Below are 25,248 nucleotides of genomic sequence, written 5' to 3' on the forward strand. Positions count from 1 at the left end.
ATCACTCAAGGAAGAGCAGGCTGTGCCCTTTGTGTTATGGCAGCACATTTACTGGATCTGTCGGGTCAATTCTATAATGGCAAAAGAGAATAATGTTTATTCATGTCAAAGTCATCAAACATACATAGACATAACGTAGGCACTTTTTCTAAAGATTTAACTTTTGCCCCAGTAGTATTTAAGAGGTGTATTTCTTTACAAATTTATTTCACTTCACATTGGCCATAGCTTTTAGGAACAGTTTCTCCTGAGTTAAATACTTGTATCACAACGTAATCTTTTTTTTTTTTTTTTTTTTTTTTTTTTTTTTTTTTTTTTTTTTTTTTTTTAAGGAAAAACAGACAAGAGGATTCTCCAAAGACATTTTGGTTTTATTAGAATAAAACCTCACATAGCCAAATTAGCCGTTAGCTATGTTAAGACATAATTCATCAGCACTGAGTGCATTCCCTATCATTGTGTACCTATCACAGCTAGCTAGGTCAAAGACATTTTAATAATCCATAAAGCCATGTGGCCATTAAGCATCCATTCCCCCAATGACATGTCCCCAGCCTTGGCCAAGCACAATCTTCTTTCAGCTCTTATTACTTTACCTATCCTTCATGTTTCACATAAATGACCTATTTATACCTGACATTTCATTTGGCACAATATTTTTGAGATTTATTCAAGTTAAAGCAATTCCAAGTACTTCCTTGCTTTCTATGGTTAAGTACTTTTTGATTGTTTGCGTCTATCATATTTTATTTATTCTTTCATTAATGAATAGAGATGTCAATTAACCCCACATTTTTTCCTTTAACACATTCAATTGCATTTCCTCTTCTTTTTTTAAAATTGGATATTTTATTTATTGACATTTCATATGTTATCCCTTTTCCCTTTTTCCTCTTTAAAAACGCCCTATCCCATCCTCTCTCCCTGCTTCTATAAGGGTGTTCCCCGCCCATCGACCCACTCTCCCCTCACCACCCTAGCATGCCTCTACACTGGGGCATCAAGCCTTCACAGGATCAAAGGCCTCTCCTCTCATTGATGCCAGACAAGGCCATCTCTGCTCCATAAGTGGCTGGGGCCATGGGTCCCTCCATGTGTACTCTTTGGTTGGTGGTTTATTCCCTGGGAGCTCTGGGGGGTCTGGTTGATTGATATTATTGTTCTTCCTATGGGGTTGCAAACCCCTTCAGTTCCTTCAGTTCTTTCTCCAGCTCCTCCATTGGGGTACCTGTGCTCAGTCTAGTGGTTGACTGTGAGCATCCATCTCTGTATTTGTCAGGCTCTGGCAGAACCTCTCAGGAGACAGCTAGATCAGGCTCCTATCAGCAAGCACTTCTCAACAGCAATAGTGTCTGGGTTTGTTGTCTGCAGATGGCATGGATTCCCAGGTGAGGCAATCTCTGGATGGCCTTCTGTATCTGCTCCACTCTTAGTTTTTGTATTTATGTCACACAGGAGCAATTCTGGGAAGAATTTTTGGAGATGGTTGGGTGCCCCCACACCTCAACTGGGAACCATGCCTGCCTAATTTCTAGATATGGTCTCTACAGATTCTCCCTCCCCTTTGTTGGGTATTTCAGCTAACCTCATCCCCATTGTATTTTCACTTTTTTGATAAATGTGTATAATACTGTTTTAAGAACTTATATACAAGTATTTTAAAGTGATTGGGGGGGGGGGGCTGGGGCCCTGGCTTAGTGGATAAAGGCATTTGATCTGCAAAACCAAGAACCTGAGTTTAAATGGCCAGGACATATGTAAAGGCAGGCACAGTAGCATATAAGTGTATTTCTAGGTATTTCTAGTACTCCTATAGAATGATGAGAGAGATATGTGAATCCTCAGATCACAGGTCTGCTAGCCTGATATGCACAGTGGAAAAACAACAAGATACCCTGTAACAAAAGAGGTGGAAGTAGGAGAACAACACCCAAGGTTGTCCTCTGACCTCCACATATGTGCCATGGAATGTGAGGATCCACACTCCTACATTCAGATGAACACTCATCATGGATGCATGTGCATGTGCACACACACACACACACAAGAGAGAGAGAGAAAGAGAGAGAGAGAGAGAGAGAGAGAGAGAGAGAGAGAGAGAGAGAGAGAGAGAGAGATAACACTTCAATTATGAGGTATATAGAATTATGGTGGTATAAGCTTGGAATCCAACGCTCTAGAGGCTGAGGCAGGAGGGTTGTAATGAGTTGGAGTCCATCTGGACTACATAACAAATACCAGGTCTATCTGGGCAGTATACCACAGTGAGAAGTAGTAGAGGGAGGAGTAGTGGAGGGAGGCAAGCTAGCAATCCAAAAAGAAGCCATCACCATAAACTGAGAACTACTGAGCATGTGCACTAGAGGGAACTACCTAAGAAGTGAAAGAAACGTTGGCACTCAAAAGGCTCTGCCAGTGTTTCCTATTCCTACTATACAGTATTAAAAACTCTATAACACAGCAGACATTAGCTGGTACACAGATGCTCATACTGTGGGGCTTAAGGCCATATAGGAGTCCCTTAACTGAATTCAGGAGTTGTAAAAATTTGGCAACCATAATGTGTTTCTGAATGTACAACAATCAAAAAAATGTTTCAAAATCAAATGCATAATGAATGCAAGGGGTTTCTGGAAGCTCCTTGTCTACATTGTATCAATCAATATTGCTGCTGCCTTGATTCTGAACGTAGAAGGCACACTATGTGTGCTTATACAAACTGCAATGCCAATGGATGCTTCCTTAAATACCTCAGATCAGATTTGAGGTTACTATAAGTTATAAATTATCTCTTTCTATATTCACTTGCAAATATTAATCTTTATATAATGTACTTTTTTTTTTTCGAGACAGGGTTTCTCTGTGTAGTCCTGGCTGTCCTGGAACTCACTCTGTAGACCAGGTTGCCCTCGAACTCAGAAATCTGCCTGCCTCTGCTTCCCAAGTGCTGGGATTAAAGGCATGCATCACCAATGCCTGGCATAATGTACCTTTTTATAAAGCTTATTTATACTCAATGATATAAAATTACATGAAATAAAGGCAAAACTTACTGCATTATATCAATGCTTACATGGTGAAACCAAAACTTGAATATGAAAAGAGAACCCAAGAATGATTAGAAGAACATATTTTAATGTATTAATGTGCCATTTTCTTCTACTTATAAGCACAAGGAGAATTATTAGAGGCAAATCAAACTTTTTATTATTTGACTTACATGGAAGAGTGGAAATATCAAACCACTTGGAAGGAAATGTTGAGTGAATACACTAAAAGCCTGTCTAGAAGTCAAGTACTGTCACTTATCTTGGTAGCAGGATATAGAAAACTGTTAGAAGACTGAATAATACATAACCCACTTTATCTTCTGGGGTTAGATGGAAGGCTACTATTCATCATTTAAAGCTGTATCCATTATAGTAACTCATCTGTTATTTCTCCAATTCATATCTTGCTGCACACCATTCTTACTGAAGCAATCATCCTATCAGAAAGGTTGTTTTCATTTTTAAAAGTCGTAGATATTTAAAGTGACCTTCTATTACTTTCTACCTATGTCTGGAGCCCTGGCTTTAGAACAAGTTGAGAAACTATATTGAAAGAATATGCTGTACATGGGAAGCATATTCTGTTGCAATGCTGCTGTAAGCATAGAGAACTTTTCAATATTACGTAATCTGACTAATTAAAACCAGCTCATCACTTATAACTGGCAGGAACAAAATTGAAGTTCATATTATTTACTTTACCATAAAACTTACTAAATCGGGACAATTTGGGGAGGATTAACAACTGCTCAAGGACTCCTGGCATCCAGGGTTACCTTGGGCAAACACGGGCTTGTAGTCACCCTTGTTGGTATAGAGAATGTATAACTAATGGGATTTTATACATGCAATGTATAAATAGTTGTCGCCTGCTGCTTTTGTTCATCACAAATAAAGTTTTATCGTGCTAGGAAGACTTAGTTCAGATCTGTAACCTTGAAAGTAAATGAAGAAAGACTCATTGCATAAAATTTAGAAAACATTTAAAAATCAACAACTTATTCTAGAACAAAGGAAACATCATGCCAAAATATTCAGGAGTTTTAGGAATCAGCTAAGATTGATTCACTGGTGAATGAATGGATGACGAAAAGGTGATGCATAGGAAGAAGAGAGGATAATTCAGCCACAAACTAATAAAAGCCTTTCAAGTGTTGCAGCATAGATGGAATTGGACAGCAGTAAATAAACCAGACCCATACATTCAAATGGTAAGGGTTTACACCATATGTGGATTCAGAAAATGTTTATTTCTTAAAGGTAAAATATAATCATGGTCAGTAGACGCTAAGTTATGGGGCAGGTGATGAACAAGAGATACTGAGATATAGCTGGACAGAACCATATGTTTTAGACTTCTAGAGTGTAAGAAGGTGAATACAACTTATCACAAGTTTCCCAACACAAAGCTGTGGCAATTGTTGAAAGAGATATGGATTATTCTGAACTGATTGTGACATATTATATATATTATATGTAACATATATTCAATATGTAGTGACTAAGTGTGTATAATTAAAATGTGAAAAATTTAATCTATGTATGAAAAGATCATTCTAAGAACTGTTGCACCTTTCTATTCATTAGGATAACATTATTGCAACTGGAATATTTAGATGTGGAGAAAGTCGAATACTAAGAACACGTTTTGTCTCCATATAGTGTGAACTTCCATAAAATGATTAACAACCTATCTACAACAGTGGATTTGATTTACGTCATCAAACAGGTAAACAAAAGAGATGCTTAAGTTTTGGGGAACTTAAAGTTCAATAAGGCATTTTAACAATGTAATCTTTTGAAAGTACTTTTGAGAATTGCTTACTTGGGTACAATGTATTTTTATCATATTCACTCCTCCCACAGCTCCTCCCATGTCCCCCCACATCTAGTTCTCAAATTCATGTCACTCTGGGTCTATTTGTAGAACTTGTCAGAAGAGATTTAGGATAGGTGGTGTACTCCTTGAGTATATATTTGCTCCTATTTTCTTTGGGAAGTTTATTGAAAAAAAAGTTAGAACACATCCATCAATTATTCATGGCTTGCATCTAAAAAAACTAAAAAATGTGCAAAGGAAAAATCCCAAATGATTCATTACTTTTAATCACATAATAATAGTAATCTGAGTGTGGAAATTAAAAAGCTTCTGTTTCTTTGGACTTTAAGACTCTCCATTTATAATCATGCCATTTGATGCCTAACAATGTCCTGTAGTGAAAGACAGTTTTCTCATTCTTCATTTTCTAAAATTTATGTTGATACTTGTGAGAAACTGGTAATTTCCCTTTTTCCCTTTTTAGAGCACAATGGCCTGGTTTTCCACAATCCACAGAGGCTGATATTCCTCTATGTATACTTGCTAATTCCCAACATTACTAGACCATGTACATCCAGAGAATTCTTTTTGGTCATCCAGATAAGCCCTTAGAAACAGTAATCATGGGAGTTTGTTTATTTGCCTTGCTTGTTCCTTGACTTTTTGCATCAATTGTATTGCTAGTTCCTCAACCTATAACTGACTTTAATACTTGCATGGAATTAAAATGGTATAAAAGCAGATTGGGAAAAAATAAATCCAATAAAAAACAATCAATCAATCAAAAAAGAATCGTGTCGCAGTGGCAGATGGAAACCTGGCCAGGGTACACTGGGTGGCCTCATGACTATTATCCAGTGGCTTAGGGATCTGTGTATATAATACCTCAGATTTCTCTTTGTCCTCCTCCTCCTCCCCCTCCCCTTTCTCCTCCTCCTCCTCCTCCTCTTCCTTCTCCTCTTTCTCCTCCTCCTCTTCTTCCTCCTCCTCCTCCTTTTCCTTCTTCTTTTTTGTAAAGTTGGACCCCAGGAAAGTCCAGTGACTGTAGAGTAACATGTGTGGTAATTTATCCCTCAACTTCCTTCCTTCCTTCCCTCCCTCCCTCCCTCCCTCCCTCCCTCCCTTCCTTCCTTCCTTCCTTCCTTCTTTCCTTCCTTCCTGTCTCACTTACAATATATACTGAATTTACTTGAATCCTTAACTTAGGATCCACTAGTATAGGATACAGATTCAGAAAACTTTCCCCAGGGCTTCAGCTGAAGAGGTATTCAAATAGTGTCCTTTGACAAGGCTCAAGCATGAATAGAAGCAAGTAGATTTGGGGCTATCTGTGGATATTAACTATCTGTATTTTTTTTTTTAAATTAGCCATTGCTACTGTTAATAAACTCTAGTGTTTTTGTAATTCAGTCTGAAACAAATAAGTGAGGAGGTTTATTTGTAGCACAAAGGGTCTCATACTGAATATCAATAATTGGAAAATTCTATACTTTTCTTTCTTCATTTTCATTAGGTGATGTTAAATACAAGCAATAGGTATGATTTATATTTTATTTCTATTTTAACAGGATGTTTGGATGCATGTATAACACAATTAGCATAGAAATAGTATTTTGAAAACCAATATTACATGAGGTATACTGGGGAATTGAAAGTAATTCAGGTGAACTTAGTGTTAACCGTCACCTATTAGTTTGTAGTTAATAATCCTTGTTACTAGCCAGCTATGGATATGGTCTCAGCATTCTAGACATGTCACAGCTAAGTTATTAGCAAGCCCATTGGTTTGCATAGGCTTGGCCCAGGGAGTGGCACCATTAGAAGGTGTGACCCTGTTGGAGTAGGTGTGTCACTGAAGGTGTGGGCTATAAGACCCTCATCCTAGCTGCCTGGAAATGAGTATTCTGCTAGGAGCCTTCAGACGAAGATGTAGAACTCACAGCTCCTCCTGCACAGTGCCTACTTGGATGTCTCCATGTTCCTGCCTTGATGATAATAGACTGAACCTCTGAACCTGTATGCCAGCCCCAATTAAATGCTGTTCACAGCAGTAAAACCCTAAGACATTCACTATCCATATTCGAAATATCTTGTGTGACTGGTCTCTACTGAGTAATAGGCAACACTTATATAACAAATCCAAAGAAAGTAATAGGGTTCAAATAAGTATCATAACAATACAGCATGGCTCTGCATTCATAAGCACGGTACTGGCTAGTTTTATGTCCACTTGACACAAGCTAGAGTCTTCAGAAAGGAGGGAGCCTCAACTGAGAAAATGCCCCCATAAAAGCAGGCTGTCTGGAATTTTCTTAATTAGTGATCAGTGGGAAGGGACCAGTCCATTGTAGGTAGTGCCATCTCTGGGCTTGTGGTCCTGGGTTCTATAAGAAAGCAGGCTGAGCAAGCCATGAGGAGTAAGTCAGTCAGCAACCCCTCTTCGTGGTCTCTGCATCAACTCCTGCCTCTGTGTTCCTGCCCTGTTTGAGTTCCTGTGTTGATCCTCCTCCTTATGAAAATGGAAATGGAATTTCAAGCAGATAAACCCTGTCCTCCCCAAGTTGCTTTGGTTATGGTGCTTCATCACAAAAAACAAACAAACAAAAAACCCAAAAACCCAAAACAAGCACATAAAACTTAGATGGATCACTTTCTCATGTCACTGACAAATACTTTACAGACGACTTTGGAAATCTTTTAAGAAATCTAATTCTAGGCTTTCCTTCCAGTTCAATGCTCCACTCTACCAAATGTCCTGGAATGATTTAAGATATCTAGAACTCTCTTTGCTTATCCATCATTTTGTCCTTTTCATTGCTTCCAAACAATCTAATGTCAAATACAGATCTGCTGAGTTTCCGCTTAAAAATATCCTCACATATTCTATACACAGCATGGGACACTTTGATTGTACACTATCCAGGACCTGACTTTTGTTATCTTGACTATCACATATTTATTCGAAACACTGTTTTTCTTTACCCTAGCTCCACAGTTTTATCCAGTTTTGTGTATAAATCCTCTAATTTGGTCATGAAAGCATATTATGATTTCTTACATTACATATCAAATGAGAATTTGGGAGTTTAGATATAGACTATTATTACCATACAATAACTTACCTGCTTTCCCTTTCTTTCAGCCCTCAGCCCATCTTTATTTTTCAATTGAGACAAATGTGTCTTTCACACTTGGGATGAACCGTGAGCCTAACACTGTTCATTGTTGTCTTCTTCCTTAATAGTCATCTGCCGTTCACCGCTGCAAAAAGCAACCAAAATCCCCATGCCTCCTAGACAGTGAGTCAGGAAGAGGTTTAGATTCTTTTCCATTCCTTTCAATCTATCTGATTGATTTTTCTCCCTCTCCTTGCACCAGATGCAGCACATTCTTTGTTAGAATCCCACATAATCACACTGGAGTCCCTTTATTGTTAGCTTAGCTATCTTTTAAGTGATGTTCTCCGGCAGGGAGTATAAAGAACATTTCCATTCTAGAAATCTGGTGAAAACATGCCTGCCTTTGTGCATCTAAGAACATATACCATATCTATGACGTCTAGGTATTGTGTGAGCCTAGAGATGCCAACAAGTTGCAATCTTCGTTTTAAGCAGGAAAGAACCTGTCTCTAAATTACTGCAGTCAGCGTTCAGAATGACATAGTACTCAGTCTGAAAGAGCCAAGATTGAATTAGCAGTATATTGGTTATTATTTCTAGGTGAGTTTGGACAAATTATATATTCAAAATGCAACTGCCTCACAAAACGGGACAGTACTACTATGGACTCTCCCGAATGCAATGGATGGTATGTAAAGTGGTAAACATTTAATAACTGACTATACGTGAAGGTTAAGGATTTTTCCCATGACACACTGTCAGAACAGCTTGATTGGGTTTGAAATCAGATTTTCAGACTTTGGCTTTTCCACTAACCGGGATTCTTAGGCTCAGGACTTTAAACTACTAACTTGATGCATGACCTTGAACAAAATATCCGGAGTCACTTTCTTTATCTATAGAAGGACTAGATTAGATAATCTCTTAGCGTCTTTTCAGATCCTAGTTTAGCTACACTTTCCCGCACGTCCCCCCTCCCCCGTGTGGAAGGGCTGAGGATCAGGATCCTGAAACCGCCCGAAGCTATGTACATCGTGGGTGCCCAGATGCCTTCATCTGTGTTTCGTGCAGTGTGAAGCTGCGTACACCCTCAGCTGTTGCCTCATCGGTTTGCCTCCCGGGTCCCTGTGGGGACCACATATCGCTTTATTTATTTATAACCTGGCTTGCTCCAGAAAGCACATAAGGCGCCAAGCCACAGTTAAGTCCCCGACAGTGTCACACGGTGCGAGAAAGAAATCCTCTGATGACATCTCCTTTAGAAAACCGCCTCCCAGAGATGCTAATGAATGCCTTTTGCCGAACTCTCCGGGTCCCAGCTGGGTTTCTGGTCTCCTGCCCAAACGGTCCACCCCTCCCCGCGGTCACTCAGACGCCCTTCCCGGACTAGCCCAAACTGTCACCACCAAGTCCCAGCTGGACCGGGAGCCCGCCCGCCTCCCTCGCTCGGCTGTCATTGGCTGCGGCGGCCGTCACTCCCCGCACGGCTCCGCCTCCCCGCCTAGCGCGTTTTTTTTTTTTTTTCTTTTTTTTTTTTTTTTGTGGACCCCTCGGTTTCCGCGGCAAGCCGCTGACGTTTGCCTGAGCTGTGTTGCCGGGGCCCCGCGACCTTTCACCCCGCCTCCCCGCGGGAGCGCCCCGGCCTGCTCCGCGCCCCCGTGCCCCGCGCGCGCCCCCGCCGCCCTGCGCGCGCCCGCGGCCCCGCAGGCGGAGACTCCGGCGCGGAGGCCGGCCCCGCGCGCGGCGCGTGTGGGAGTCGCGGCCCCTCGCGGCCCCCGCCCGCCGCCCCCCACGCGCGGGAGACACGATGAGCGCGGGCGGGCGGCAGCGGCGCGGAGCAGCGCAGGCGGCACACGCGCCCAGGCAGCGGCGGCGGCGGCAGCAGCGGGAGCGAGCGCCGCGTTAGCCGGGTCCGCCGCTCCGGCCGCCCGCCGCCGCTCCTCCTCCCGCTCATTCACTCGCCCTCCTCCCGGCCGCCCGCGCCTCCTCCGCTCATTCACTCCCGCTCTGCCCGCCGCTTTCTTCTCCTTCTTCACCCTCCGGCTCCCACACCCCCTCCATTCCCGCTCCTAGCCGACACTGCACTGCAGCTGCTCCGCGCCCTGCCCCCTCCCCAGTGAGCACATCAGCCACACTGCTCGCCGCCTCAGACTGCTATTGATCCGATTAAAGAAAAACCTTAGCAACCCCAAACGAGAGAAAAAAAAAAAAAAAAGCCAAAACAAAAGGGAGCCGCTTCTCCCGGTGCAGCGGCAGGAACTGCAAGCATGATGGCGGCAGCTCCCATTCAGCAGAACGGGACCCATACGGGGGTTCCCATAGATCTGGACCCGCCGGACTCGCGGAAAAGGCCGCTTGAAGCGCCCCCTGAAGCCGGCAGCACCAAGAGGACCAACACGGGCGGTGGGTATCGCTTCCGCCTCCCGCCCCGTCCCCGCCGCCCTCCCGCGCCGTGGCCGCTGCCGCCGGCCGTCCCGCGCCCCCTCCCCTGCACCTGCCCCGGCCCCGTCTCATCAAGATGGCGACCCGGGGTTCTGAGCCGACCCGCTCGCCCCAGCCGGTGCTGGCCCCGGCGACAGGGTCCGCTCCCAGGGCCGCCCCCCGCGAGAGGTGATGGCCGCCTGAAGATGCGCGCTGCATTTAACAGTCTGATCAAATAAATAAATAAATGGCACTTGGGTAGCGGCTTGCAGATGCTGGGGGCACCGGAGACTTTTGCCTCTGTTCATCCCCTTGCTCTGGGCCACAAGTAGTATGCAAAATCTTGATGAGTGCATGCCCTGAGCGCACTTACATGGTCGGTACAAATATCGCATTGATTTGTCTTCAAGGGTATGCATACGAGGGGGGTGTCTGGTACGGTGACTTGTTAGTTAACATCCTGCGCTTCCTCGGAAGATGAGTTATAACGGGACCGCTATCGCTTCTTCATTTGCACTGGAGTCATCTTAACAATGCATCCAATGCATCGAAGCAGAGGTGAATTTATCTCCAGCATATACATTAGAAATGGATGGGGGTCTTGTGAGTGGCACATCGCAAAATTCGGAATACTCGTTCACAGTAAAGAGCTGGATTTACCGAGAAGTTTCCTATTTAAGACGTGATCAGGTTGACGGAAACTAAAGTTTATGGAGTTGGCTTTATTTTCTGAACATTTCATTTTTCTTTTTCACGGCTCATCGAACCTCCCCCCGCCCCCGTCTCCGTTTTATGGTTCTTATGGAGAGGGAGCATTATCTATTTGGTGACTTTGGAGTGTATTTAGAATAAATAACTCGTAAGCTTTTTAGTATTGGCAAGATTCTTCTTAAGGTCTTTTAATTAATGAGCTTAGCCGAGATCATAGTAGACTTAGAAGTGCCACGGAAATACATCAGGATTACTTAGATTCGCAGTCCAGTACATTGACGCTTTTTTCCCCCTGGCAGTTTCTCAAGGCTTGGAATACACCCTACAGTTTGGGTGGACTATTTTGCAGGAAGATGATTGTTTTGTATACTTAAAGTCGGATATAGTCAATGATTAATTGCAGTCTTTTATGTTTGCTATGACAGACAAATTTAGCGGATGACTATTTACAGTGTTGGATTTTTTTTTTCATCTTCAGTATGTTAAGTGAAGGTTTGTCATGTTCTAAATCTCTGAAGTTTTGTTAAAGGGTCAGTTTCTTTCATTTTGCCATGGTAACCACAGAATTGGAAGACTTTCATGTTTGGAGTAACAACTGGAATTTACTCCTCAGTTTCTAGCGTACTGAAAATTGTTAGAACATGTGAATCCCCAAAACTGGGAAAGATTTTGTAAATACTTGGGTTTTTTTTTTTTTTTTTTTTTTTTTTTTCGGTGTAATTGGTGGTTTTCATTCCTTAAGTATTTTAAACTGCTGTTTTCTGCAACTCTATGTGTATTGGTTTAGTTGATGGTTTTTTTTTTTTCCTCTGGAGGGAGGGTTGGGGATTCAAAGTTTAAAATTATCGTGTTAATCAAATGTATTTCTTTACATTTTCAGAAGACGGCCAGTACTTTCTAAAGGTTCTCATACCTAGCTATGCTGCTGGATCTATAATTGGGAAGGGAGGACAGACAATTGTTCAGTTGCAGAAAGAAACTGGAGCCACTATCAAGCTATCTAAGTCCAAAGATTTTTATCCAGGTAGGTGAAGTGGTAAAGAAATTGATGAATCCCCAAGGAAAAAACACCACGTATCTACATGTGTTGTGTGTTGTCTTAAAACTATTTTAAATGGTGGAGATTTGAATGTCACATTAGCGTACATTGTGGAATTTTTTTCAGCGTATTTCCATGGTTGTTCATGTTTTTCCCCCATTAATTGATATACTGTGTATGTGATTTAGACTAATGGCGATATAATTCTCTGCGTGTTTCCGAGTGCTAACTGTTAGCACAAAAACTTAAGAATTAGAGATAGAAACCTGGACAGTTGGCATAAGGAAATGTGGTTCTTCTGAAGTTTACAGACATCATTGTAATGACAATTAGTTTACAGTGAATTCAGAGGAGGGGGTAGGGTGGCTTCTTAAAGAATGGACCATTTACTTCTGAATCCGTTATGTACCTCTTTCTGCTTCCTTGCTTTGTTTGTTGGCCTTGGCTGAAGTAAAGAGGACAAGTGTTGTCTCTTCAGATATTTAAAATACTTTAGTCATCTAATTGGTATAAGAAATTTACTACACTGCCTTGCAAGACATGGAATAGTGTTTTAGAATTTGTGTTAAGAACCATATTTGACTGAAATACTTTACAGTGTGGTGCAGTAACCTGCTAGATTATCACAGGTTTCCTAGGTTGATTGTGTGGATTTTGTTTTGTTTGTTTGTTTGGTTGTTGGTTGGTTTGGTTTGGTTTGGCTTGGTTTACTTTTGGGCTCCTCTTTTTGTTTTGTGCATTTCCTCAGGTCCATCTCTTTCTTTTCTGTCTCCTTAGTTCTGTTCCTCAGTGTATGTATCCTCAGTAGTGAAATCACAGTGGACTAGTACAAACCCCCGGTGATAAACATCGTTAGCTCATCTGCTTTGCTTTGATCTAGCTTTTGGTAATTTCAGGAGGTTGTTTTAGTTTTATGACTGTAAAAATATGAATTCAGTGCTGAAGTGAGCTATATTGCTTAGTGCTTTCCTGATGGAAAAGAAAGCAGAATTGCTTTCAGAGGTCCTGGCTACCAAGAGCTCTGTAGTACTCAGACACTGGCATGGATGGATGGAGGCTCAACCCTTGGAGGACTTCCTTTTCACAGCTAATCATCTGGGTTAGAAACTGACCATTTACTGGAAAAGATTTTGGAATGGCTGATGCTGTATTAGTTGAACACAGTACTTCTGGGGGAAAATATTAAATGTATTAAACTGATGTGTAACCTGTTAGACACCGTGCTCTCTAAAGTTTGACGATGGCTCTCCTCCTCTCAGGAAACTTTCCCTATGCAGTTGGAAAGTTTAATATATTCATGTTGGTGCATTGAACAGGTATATTATAATAAAAATCAGTGTGGAATTGTGAAAATACTTAGTTTCAATAAAAGCACTCAAAAGAGCTTGATTGCAGAATTAATAACATGATAGATGTAGGAAGAGCTGCAGTGGCGAATTAAATACCCTGTCAATAGATGAAAATGAAAACGCTTTTCTGCATTATACATGAGGTGCTGTCAGATACATAGGGGTGTTACAGAAAATTGATGTTTAGCCAGGATATTCCAAATAGCAAATTAAATGCGTTTTCACTTGAATGTAGTTTATTTTCAGTGTGCTGGAAAGGGTGCACTAAGAATTAGAGCTTTTGTTTCTAGTCCACTTATTTTTACATTTTTTGTTTCCTGAAAATTACTTGTTTTATTTATGATGTGAAGGTGTTATTTATATATAGCAAGAATTTTCTTTTGGGAAAAAAAAATGAGAAGCTGCAATGCTTTGAATAAAATCTTGTTCATGTAGTGACGTAACCTGACCAAGTATGGGTTAAAGCATCAGCTAAAAGATGGCTTGTTCTTGGCCTCTAACAGGTGGAAGTCAATATAGGTTATGATATCAGTTTTAAAGATAAAACAAATCCCTGCAGTTTTGAGGAGCTTTAAGAATTCTCAGTAGTTTATATTAAAATACAATTTTAATTCAATAATTAACTCTTTGAACAAACACATCTCCAGTCTTCAGAGAGACTTATTTTTCTGTTTTCTCTTCACACTAGACTAGACCTTATAAAATTATCTGGGGTGTTAGTATTATTCAGTCTAAGAGCCTTTGAGCTTTTTTTTTTTTTTTTTTCTACCTTCCTATACATAACATACATAACAGATACTTGCTGTGCACATATCCAGTTGAACTAAATTAGAGACCATGATTCATATCATTGAGTTACAAAGAAGGTCCTATAGGGTTTTGCAGTGATTTAGCAGCCCATGTTCGTATGTCTCAGGTAAATACATTCATATGCACACAAACATGTATTTATGATTGCCGTGTTCTATCAGAATGAGCATTCCTGGGATTCATTTCAGGGAAGCATTTTTTTTTTTTTTCTGGTTCTTGTTTGGTTATAGTATATTTGGAGGAAAAATGTGATTTAGTTATAGAAACTGCTAGATTTACTCAAATTACCTATCATTTAAAATCAAATGTAATTGTATTGTTAAACACTTAGTAAAAATACTAACGTATTTTTCAAAAGTTTCTCCAAGACCCAGAATGCAGTCACCTTTTGGAACATTTAAATACACCTCACCTCAAATGAGGGGCACATGTAAAAAACTGTAGCTAATATAATTTCTGGAAATGTGTTTTATCTTTTAGGTCAGATTGTGTCTGTTATGTTATAAGCAAACCTACATTTCTGAGTAAAGATTTATAACCTTTAGTCAAAATGAAGATGACAAAACATATGAATTTAAAGTTTATAGAGCTAACTATTGTATGTATTTCAGTGTCTCATGGATGAAATGCCAGGGAAATTGTATGATGTGGAGTTGAAAAGTCCATTTCTATCATAGGAATCAAGAAGAAAATGACCCACTAGTAGATTTTACTTTGTATTTTATATATTTCTTCTATATGTTGATACTTTAAGACTCAATCCTGCAGGATACAGACTTCTCATTGGTGACTTAGGAATGTAGCTGTTTTCCTAACTTGATTAAAGAAATCTAATTAGACTTATTTATGTATTTTTTTATAAGTAGGTTACACAGTGATGACTGTGGTAAAAAGCAGCTCTCTCATTGTAGAGGCTGAATTACTGTCTGCATTCTCAGAAGAGTGGTTAGTGTTAGTTTTTAATTTTTTTGCCCGTCATCTGATGATGTTTTATTTTTATTAATAGGTTGATTTTTATCTGTTAAAGTTCAATACATGTTTGTTTGTTATTAAAGGAACTTACTGAACATATTCATTATTGGTTGGGAATAATAAAGAACATATCAATATTTTCAGGTATGCCTTGAATGTTAGAACATCTCAGCCATGCTCTTTTTCTGTTCTTTGGTACTGGAGACACCCCCGATGCCAATCAAATAGGACTCCTTTACTGTATAATGTTGGAATCTATTTCTGTGTTCTTCATATTGTTTTACCATGTATGGCTATACAACTAAATCATTTTTAATATATAGTATTTTTATGTTGCTTAAGTTTAAATTTGAATATGGTGCTTTTAGATCCTTCAAATTCTGACTTACTGGTGTTCAATTTAGGTGATGGTTTAAAAAATTAGAAGTCTTTTATCTATTTAATTTTCTTTTTGATAGTGAAAAATCAGACTGTAAGTTAAAATTCTTTCAGTGAAGCAACTGCATTGCACCATTCTTGTTTTGATGTGGTAAAATTCATTGGTTTATTTAACTTTTAGGGTTGAAATTGAGTTATATCTATATGTCTCTCTGTATAGCTATATAGATAAAATCAGAAAGTAAATTTTAAAATGGACATTTTGTTTATGCTTTTGAAGAAAAAGTATTTTGGCTATATTGGTAATAAATGCCATGTGGATACCATTTTCTTCACAGCTTCTCAAAGTTTCAAGCTATATGTTTTTCTTTTATCACAGTTGTAAAATATCTTAGAAATTTATTGATACATATTTTAAGGCAAGATCAATACATTGACTGAATGGTAACACACCGAGAAAATAGAGTATTTTGGTCTCAGGACTTGTTGGTTGGTGTAATGTGATAGTTACCACTTTCTGCAGCACTGACTTCAGTGGTACCAGAGAATTTGCTGTCCACGAAGCGTTTTTCTCTATAATATTAAACTTGTATGTCTATGTTTGAAATAGTACCTACTGTTGTGGGTGACTTCATATTTTCTTTTTCCCGAATCCTTAGGTGAAGGAAACATACTGTTCACATAGACAATTTTATTGCTCAAAATTTGGCTTTATTGTCATTTTTAATACTTTATTTTCATATTTTAGCCATAGGAATTCTTTACATGTGAAACAATGTTATGTTGGTATGCCATAATATTTATGAACATATAAAAATACCTTTTATTCTAATTTCATAAATGCAGATGCTTCGTGGCAGGGGGTTTCTAGAACGATGAATTAGCATAACATACCTTGGGTGTTTTCTTTATTTGCTCACTTTTATTTCATTTTGACATTGGATCATCTACCACTGAATTAACAAATTGTTAAAAATTACTACCTTATAGTGTTGATGTTTTCGTGAGTTTTTATGGCACGATGTCACTTTGAAGTGTGTTGTTTGAAGCCATCTGTGTTTTAGAAAAATAGCTCATTTGAAATGTGAAATTGTAAGGCATAATCTAACATGACCGTGCAGACACGGTGCCATGTGATTTTAGCAATAGTGAACAGAATTGGTAAAATAGTTGAATATATGTGTTTTGAAGATGTTTTATATTAATATATCAAGAAGAATAAATGATCCATGGCATAGAAATGCTAAGTAATATGTGGTATTGCTAGAAATCCCTGACAAGCACCTAGCTTTCCACAATTTGTTTATCATTATAATTACTTATTTTGCTATAGCCTAAGATGATTTGTCTTTTTAGCTTATGCAAGTACTATTAATTACACACGTTATACCACCTGTTATCTAAACTTCTGCACTTAATAAGCATCTCTTATAAAACTATATAGAGTTCGGTCCTATTTGCTTAGCCTTAGGAACAAGTACAGTGTTCAGTCTGAAGCTGGAGGGAAGGTGGTAGGAGATTTGTGCTTGATTGCCATCTCATTTCCATCTCTGGATACAGCTCTAGCAGAAAGTTAAACAACATCTGCAGAGATCTGACTGACAAACATCTCTCTGGGACTCATCACTGCAGCTTGCAGCAGGTGCATCCAGCTTTGCAGTTGTTTCCAAAAAGAGGTTGGTTGGTTCTAACACTTATCAGTAGACCGGAGGGAACAAGTGACTCTAGAGAAGTGGTTGGTTGTCACTTGTCCGGAGCTGGAATACTACAGGTAATTGGAATGGGCTGGTAGGAACCACAGCAGTGCATGTCTCACAATGCATTGCAACTTCTGTGCAGCTTAATTAACCCAACCCTCAGAGACTGAAGTGTCATGGTAGAAATTGCAACACTGAAGAAATGTAGCAATGCTATTCAATATGTATATATGTATATATATGATTAGGTATATATGTATTCATATATATGTATATGAATGATCAGGCTGTTGCAATTATCATTTTCTTCATCTTTAAAGATATAACATTCTCACACTTTTAATATGGAAATATTTGTAGATGAAATGATTTTTCAGTGACCTAATGGAAATTCAAGTAAGAAAGGACCCAAGCTTTAGGTGTTGAGACAAAAGTAAGAGACATTTAACTTTCTAAATACCTAAATTCTGCAAGTGCATTTTAAAACCACGAGTGAGTAGAAATATCAAGTACTTAAAAAAATCATCTTAGGTTAATATTTGTTAATTATCTTGATTAGTTTTATAAGAGCAATCATACACATAAGTTTCAGTCATATCTTTTAAGAATTTGAGGGTATTAGAAAGGTATTTTCAAAGTTTTTGAAGTGCTCCAACAATAACAGGTGTAACATATTTTAAAAATCTATCATAGAGCTAAATATAATAGTTCTGCTTAAAATATTTTTTACTACATTGGTTTACAATAAACTTAAGAAACACACAACTAAGAACGGAAGAAATTTGTTTATCATATATTGCTTTTTGAAAAATTCCTCAATCTGTCTAAGGTATTGACTTGCATATGGTACTTAGTATGTATACAAATACCTTTTGGGCTCTCATATATATCAGTAAATATATCTTATTGCAGTCTTGTGTATTTATAGGTTTTTGAATGAAAAACAGTTTCTAACATTCACACAGAATCCGGGAAGACGCTACATTTCAATGTCGTGGAAATATAAACATAGGAAGAGAAATCTTAAAGAGCATGGGGAGCAGTTGGTCCCCAAATTTCTATTGGCTTTGCTAATTTTGGGGATACACCAACTCTAACTTGTTGATATACAGGAACGGTAAGGTTTGGAATTTACACCCATCAAATGTGTCATTCATTTTTTTTCATGAAGTTTTTTCGATTTTGATATCACAAGTTATTATTTTTAACCATATGAAAGTGACACATGACTGTGTCACATACACACCTCACTATGACTTTAAAAGATTTGATGAGCATAGGGAAAGAGGAAATATTGTAAGACTGCAAAAGCTTTCTCTTTTGCTGGTAACTTTTTAGATAATTTCAGTATTTTGAATTTTAAACTATGATGTGGACATTCTCTCATGACAGACCTTGTCCATGCACAAACATCGTGTGCATGTCACCAGTGTTCTGCTGCTGCTTCCTGCAGGACCTGTCATAGTATCACTGACAGGACCAGATGAGAAATAAAAGAAGTATCATGAGGCCTTTTTTTTTTTTTTTTTTTTTTTTTTTTTTAAACAAGATGATTCAGGTAAGATTAATTGGTATAGAAAATTTATTTTTGGCTCTTCTTAAACTAGCTTTTTTTCAGTAAATATCTAAACTCATTATTTTTTTTTTACTTGTAGGCATACTTAAGTTTTACTATTTAGTATATGTTACTTTTAGTAAATTTTACTGTAAATCCACCAACTTTTAAATTTTAGAGGATATATTTCTCATGAAATGTCCATATACTTTCTGAAGGTTGGAGAAATAAGTTCTTCCCATTTTGCAGATTTTTGAGATTCATTTTACTTGGAAGCCCTCTAATGCTGTTCATAGGAAGGATTATCACACAGCTTCAGTATCTGAGATTTCAAGCCCTTTGTTCCTTTTAATGTGGTAAATGCTGGTTCAGTCTGATGTTAATGAACGTGGTTCTCATCCAATTGTTAATACCTTGCTGCTCTAGGATTGAGATTGACTGTGTTTTAAGGCCTGTTCTTTGTGGGGAGGAATGGTGTGGCCATTTCAGTAGCATAGAATGAAACAGAGATTCGTTTTCTCTTTATTTGTATTAACACAAACCATTCTATTTATTAATATTGTAGAACTGTACTTTTCCAGTTTTGGTCAATTTCATATTTTAAAAACCTTTCTAAGAGATGTGGCAGATGAATTAGCATTTATTTGTGAGTTGTTCACATGGATTGTCTTAAGTTATATTTTTTTCTAAGATTAATGATAATCAAGAAAACATGAAAATACGTTTAAACTTAATTAAAAACAAACAAACAAAGACCCCTAACCATCTTGGTTTCATTGAATGTAGTTTTTCTGGAATCTTCTCTTGCCTAAGGATTCTATGTATCAAATGCTTCCTTCCTGTTCAGCTGTAGACAGCTGTTTGGTCCTGTTGCTAGGTTGACTGCAAAGCACCCTTTCTTCCTTACAGGAATCTAGCCCTGTGTTTCTGTACTCTGAGAAGTTGTGCTTCGTTAACGCCTTCATTATTGAATTTAATTGTTCATATTTTGGTATCTTTACTAGAAATGTAATAAGACCAAAGCTCTCTGTTTAAAGGATATGTGGTGATGGTGGACTTGTGTGATTGAGTGAAAATGGGGAGCTTAGGCCTGCTGGTTCCCCCCCACCCCGCCCCTGAGCTTAGAGTTAGAGTTCAGAAAGGCAGGGCTGCAGAATGCCTGCTGTCCTCTTAACTTGGAATACACCTTCTGATTTGCTTTTGTAGTCAGAACTTCACTATATAACTTGCCTTTTTTTTTTCTTCTCCTTTTTGGATATGAGTGAAAAAGTATGTTCTTTTCTTTCCCCTAGTTTTAAATGAATACATCTGATTTTTTTAAACCAAGTGTTGTTCTTTTGTGAGTAGTATTTCTGTAGTTGGTTTGCTTCTTTGAAGTATTTCTGCCCTTGTATACATTAACTAGAGGATACATTGTAAATGACCGTCTGGTGCAGTTGTTTTCCACTTACCTACAGTAGGACTCTGAAATGGTGGGGTTATAAGGGCTGTTATTTTCTATAGCTGGTTACTTCTCTCCATTTATATGGTTGTTTTTCTTTGCTTCTAGTTTCCCTTAGCTCAATGATTTTTTTTTCTCATTAAAAATAGTATTGACCTTGTTTTTTTAAAAAAGTATTGACTTTCTGTGTCAAGCTTTGCTTCCAAGGATTATAGGACTTCTTCAAGCTTAGAAACTTTTATTAAAAAAAGAAAACAAATCAAAACTTGCCTAAGTGTGCCAAGTTTTACTATGTAATCATAATGGTTTATAAAGAATTTAAACACGATTAAGTATAAGGCAACATGAGTTAAAACTAACTGTACTAACTGATAAGTTTCTATTTGAAATATTATTCTTTTCCTTTTTTAAGATTCAGTTCATTACATTTTCTACTTTTCTGTCCATTAGCCCTTTTATGCCACTTTTTCTTGTGAGAGATGAGTGAGGATTATTTTCTAATATCATCATCTGTTTAGTGTGATTTTGAAGCTTTCTCTTATACAGCTTTACGTTTAAACTAAAGACCTTAGTGATAGTCTTTACTCATCAGATGTATATTTGGGGTAAGATTCGTTGGGGTGGGAAGTTATTGTCACTCTTCCTGCAGGCTGTTGTTTCAATATGTAGTGCAGTGTTTTAATCATAAGTGATACTAGACATTTAAGTGGATATGAATGCACATATGTGTGTATGAATGTGTATATGTATGTCTTGTGGTTTCCTGTATAGAGTAGGGTAGATAGAGAAGGTAACCTATGTTGAGTGTTTTCTTTGTGTTTCTAGCTTACTTTGATAGAGGGTGTGTGTTATGTGTGTGTTTATGTGTATAGACTATGTTTGACTAAAACTGGCATTGCTGAAAAACTTAATAACTGAGCTCAGGAATTGCTGGAACAAGAACCAATTTGTATAGGCCAGGTATTGATAAGGATTAAGGAAGAAGAATGGAATGAGGGAAAACCATCTTGCTTTCTTTTTAGCATGTGGTCTAGTGTGAAGGAAACTGACATCCATCATTGTTTGAGAGAAAGCCACATGTGAAATGAAGACTGTCTTTAATGTAATCTGACTTAAGCAATATAAACTAATTATAATAGTTAACAAAGAGTTTGAAAGAATCTGTGTTTAAGAATATGAACTTCTGTCACCCTATAGTTGGGACTGCGTGGCTACATGTGCAAGGAAATCTAGGAATCACTAGTGATTTTTCTCAATATACACTGGAAATCATTATTAACTAAATAGTGAAAATGTACATGAAAAATGTAAATGCTAAATATATAATGTAGCTTCATATGTTCTTATCTATCTATAGTGAGGAAGTTAATATGTAATTTTGTTGGAAGAATTTTTAATGTCACTATATAATACTGAGGAAATGATGTTTTATTGTTAGCTAAAAGGAATATATGCTAGCTATAGAATAGAATATAACTTACTTAGGACTTTCAGTTAATTAGCTATTTAAAATTGATATTAATATATATTACTTTATTTAAAATTTAAAATATAGGAAAGGTGAAATTTTGTATATATTAAAACAAGAACAAAAAGAAAACAAACAAACAAACAAACAAACAACCCTAAAGCCAAAAAAATCTCCTGTAGAACAGTGGGTTAAAACCCCATTCAAAAGTCTTTATGTAGCTACTTCCTTGCTCTTCTCACCCCAACTGTCTGACAGTTTGACATCATTAATGTATGGTTATAGAAAAATTTGGCAACTAATGGGAGAATTCTGTAGAGAAGTTGATTTCCCTCCTCATTTGATGGGCTTAGGAGACATCTTTAGATTTCATTGAGAAGCCAATAAGAATTAGAGGGTTAAGTTTTAAGTTTCTTTTTAGGATACTTTAGAAGGGTGCCTTGAAGCAAAGAGACTGAAAGTACATAAACATGAAACTATGAAAAAAGAAATCTGGGATCTCCAGAAGTCTGGGCAGTTTTGCATTCCTTGGGTAAGAGCTGGATTTTGCCAATGGATAGCATATTTAGAGTTCAGAAGTATCATGAAGCTTATTGTATTTGCTGTTTCTGTATGTTGCTAGTGGTTATTGATAAGCACTTGAATAGATATTTGAGAAACATGTAAATGACAAATACAGGTAAAATTTTAAAACACATCTATTGTATCTGTCCAATGACTGTGATACTAACATTAAAATCTATCTGTACAAATATAAATATGTCTGTCAGAGAAATCTATACCAATGACTGTTCCAGTTGTCTCAAAGCAGAATTTATTTTGAGCTTGAACAACCTGAGTTTCTGTATAAGAACCACAGGCAGAATCAGAAGTAAATTTATTTAGAAAGGAAAGACAGTGGGAAAGGCAAAGGAACTGGGAATACAAAAGAGATGTCAAGAAATTCAAATTGTCTTTAATGAAGTAATTATGTGCCAAACCAGGAATTAAAAATATGAATGACAAATGTCAATGAAAAATGTTTTGCAAGCATGCAGCAAAGCTCTGGAGACAGGTCTGTATTTGACACTGGTGTACTTATATATCTTGTATATGTACTGTTTAATGTTACTAACTGATTAGTTTCTTTAATTAGTTTGCATTTGACACCCAACTGCTAAAATTGTATATGTGAAAACATTTCCCTTATTTCTTAAATTCCTTGACTATATAGTCCTGTCTACCTTTTTGGCATGTGAATGTTACAAATAATGTTTAAGCTGATAAAGTTTAATGATTTACACAATGAGTACAATTATGTGTGTTTACAGTTTCTTTTTAATGTGTGAATTAGATGCCATTTAGACTAAAAAACTGTAGTATATTACAGAAATACTGTTGTGTTCCGACAGTGGAAATGAAAATTGTGTTTTTCATTTGTTGTGGATTTTCTGTAATGTCCTTGTTCTGTTTAGAATTTTATTGTATTGCTAAAATTTGGAACTATTAGTTTTATCCTTGGCAAGTAAAGTTTATAAAATACTAATTTACCTAATTAATATTTTTTATCAATTTTAAATGAATTCTACAGATGAGTATAAGAAACATGATACTGTTTTTGTCACTTGGAAAATTAGCTTCAGATCTACCATTTTATACACATTTGTAAAATTATTGGCTACTATAGATCAGCACTCAAAATTGAACATCTGAAGTGACATTAAACAGCAGATGGGGATTTAAAATACAAATATTCAATGTGTAATTTTTATTTAAGTGCTATTCTAGGTTCAATAATACCAGTTGTTTAACTCAGGTTTAATTCAATATTTTTTAAAAGCTTTAAAAAAAGATCCTTCTGTCCTTGGTCTCCACATTATGGCATGCTTTCATAATGTAGTATTATGTCATGCCTTGCTTTTGAAGTGGTGGATGATATGGGTCAGTACTGTCAAATTTTTGCAGAACAAATACAATTTTGACCAAAAAAATTATGTTTTTCTTTGTATTATTTTTAAATAATTTTAAAATTTGTATTTTAAATAAAGTCTGCCTTTCAAATGACAATTTACTTTGTATTTATGCTTTATATGACTGAACATTTTCAACCATGTTTTGTCCATAGTAGCATTTAAAGTTAGTTCTTAGTCTGCATTACTTACCTATTCTAATAAAGAGGGATACTTTGTTTCTAAAGCTTTTTCCATTTTTAGCTACGTTGGTGTACCTGACATCTTGTTAAAAAGCACAACAGCACTGCAAAGGAAAACACAAACTGTGAATGTGCTGCATAGGACAGCTTAGGTTGTCATACATCTCAAATGGCACACTAGAGGCACTGGAAGGCCAGGTTCTGTAGTTCTACTGAAGAGACTGTTACTTATACCCTGAAGTCTTGGACTTATAAATTGAACCAACCTTTTACTTTGTAAATCCTTACTTTCAACTGTCGTAAAAAAATTTTTTTTTGTTGATATTAACATTGTAGAATTTGTCCTAGTTACTTAGACTTTGGAATCTCTCTCTCTCTCTCTCTCTCTCTCTCTCTCTCTCTCTCTCTCTCTCTCTCTCTCTCTGTGTGTGTATGTGTGTATAGTTTTGTTAAGGAATTAATAAATAACACTAGTATATATTTTCAGTGCTAGTATTACATGTCCAAATGATTTTATAATGTAAATGTTTGGGAATTGAAATAGCATTTGTAGTTTTAGAAAAATATGTACTTTAATAGAAATATTTCTGAAGTTTTGTCTAGCCTTCTCAGAAATTACTTAATAAATAGTAGTAAATCCTGTCCTTTAGCAATTGTATATTTAATTTTTAGTTCATATTGCTTTCTTAGAAATAATGTTAGTTTTATAATTTTTAAAAATGTTTTTATCAAGTTTTTATTGAAAGTCCTTGAAAATTTTCAGAATATGTAATTAATAATAATTAGTAATGCCATGTAACTGAGACAAATAATTTAGGTGTAAATACAGATCACATACACTATGCAGAATAAATACAATTCTGTTTAAGAAATATTTTGAAGAAATTTTGAATTTGAGAAGTTTTTCAATTGGTATTTAAATCATATTCAATTATTGGGTTATAATTTCCATCTTTTGAAGAGATAGACTCAGAATTTGTCCACATATGTTCATGTTGTCTCTGTCAGATTTAGGGAGGAAAGTGATGACCTTGAGTATAGAATTCTGGGCCACACAATCCAAAGTTGCTGAATGTTTATCAGTGCAAGCTTCGTGACAACTTAGTTTCTATTACTGATATCAATTTCTAGAATGTCAGGGTCAGTAGGAATTTTCATCTCCATTTTCAAATAAGTTCAGAAAACAGTACAACAAAATAAGAATGACATAAAATAGCAAACTTAGTAATGAACCTTGGCTGCTGAATTCTGGCTTGACACCCCATTTAATTACTTAAAAATTTTAGTT

General features: G+C 37.2%; 1 protein-coding gene across 8 annotated transcripts in view; it reads left to right on the forward strand.

Moving 5' to 3' along the window:
* Positions 1 to 9,797: 9,797 nt before the first annotated feature.
* The window catches only part of Nova1 (NOVA alternative splicing regulator 1), a 118,802-nt gene continuing 103,351 nt past the window's right edge, over positions 9,798 to 25,248 (forward strand). For 3 of the 8 annotated variants that reach the window (XM_076941905.1, XM_034514187.2, XM_034514188.2), the window contains exons 1-2: positions 9,801 to 10,391; positions 12,001 to 12,144. In XM_076941905.1, coding sequence (XP_076798020.1) covers positions 10,256 to 10,391; positions 12,001 to 12,144 — 280 coding nt within the window. In that variant the 5' untranslated portion in view covers positions 9,801 to 10,255. Of the gene's footprint in view, positions 10,392 to 10,596; positions 10,968 to 12,000; positions 12,145 to 25,248 lie in introns of those variants that run through there. The other 5 variants (XM_034514176.2, XM_076941904.1, XM_034514178.3 and 2 more) reach the window with 4 other exon arrangements.

This window comes from Arvicanthis niloticus, chromosome 11 (genome assembly GCF_011762505.2).
Source record: "Arvicanthis niloticus isolate mArvNil1 chromosome 11, mArvNil1.pat.X, whole genome shotgun sequence".
Taxonomy (NCBI): Eukaryota; Metazoa; Chordata; class Mammalia; order Rodentia; family Muridae; genus Arvicanthis; species Arvicanthis niloticus.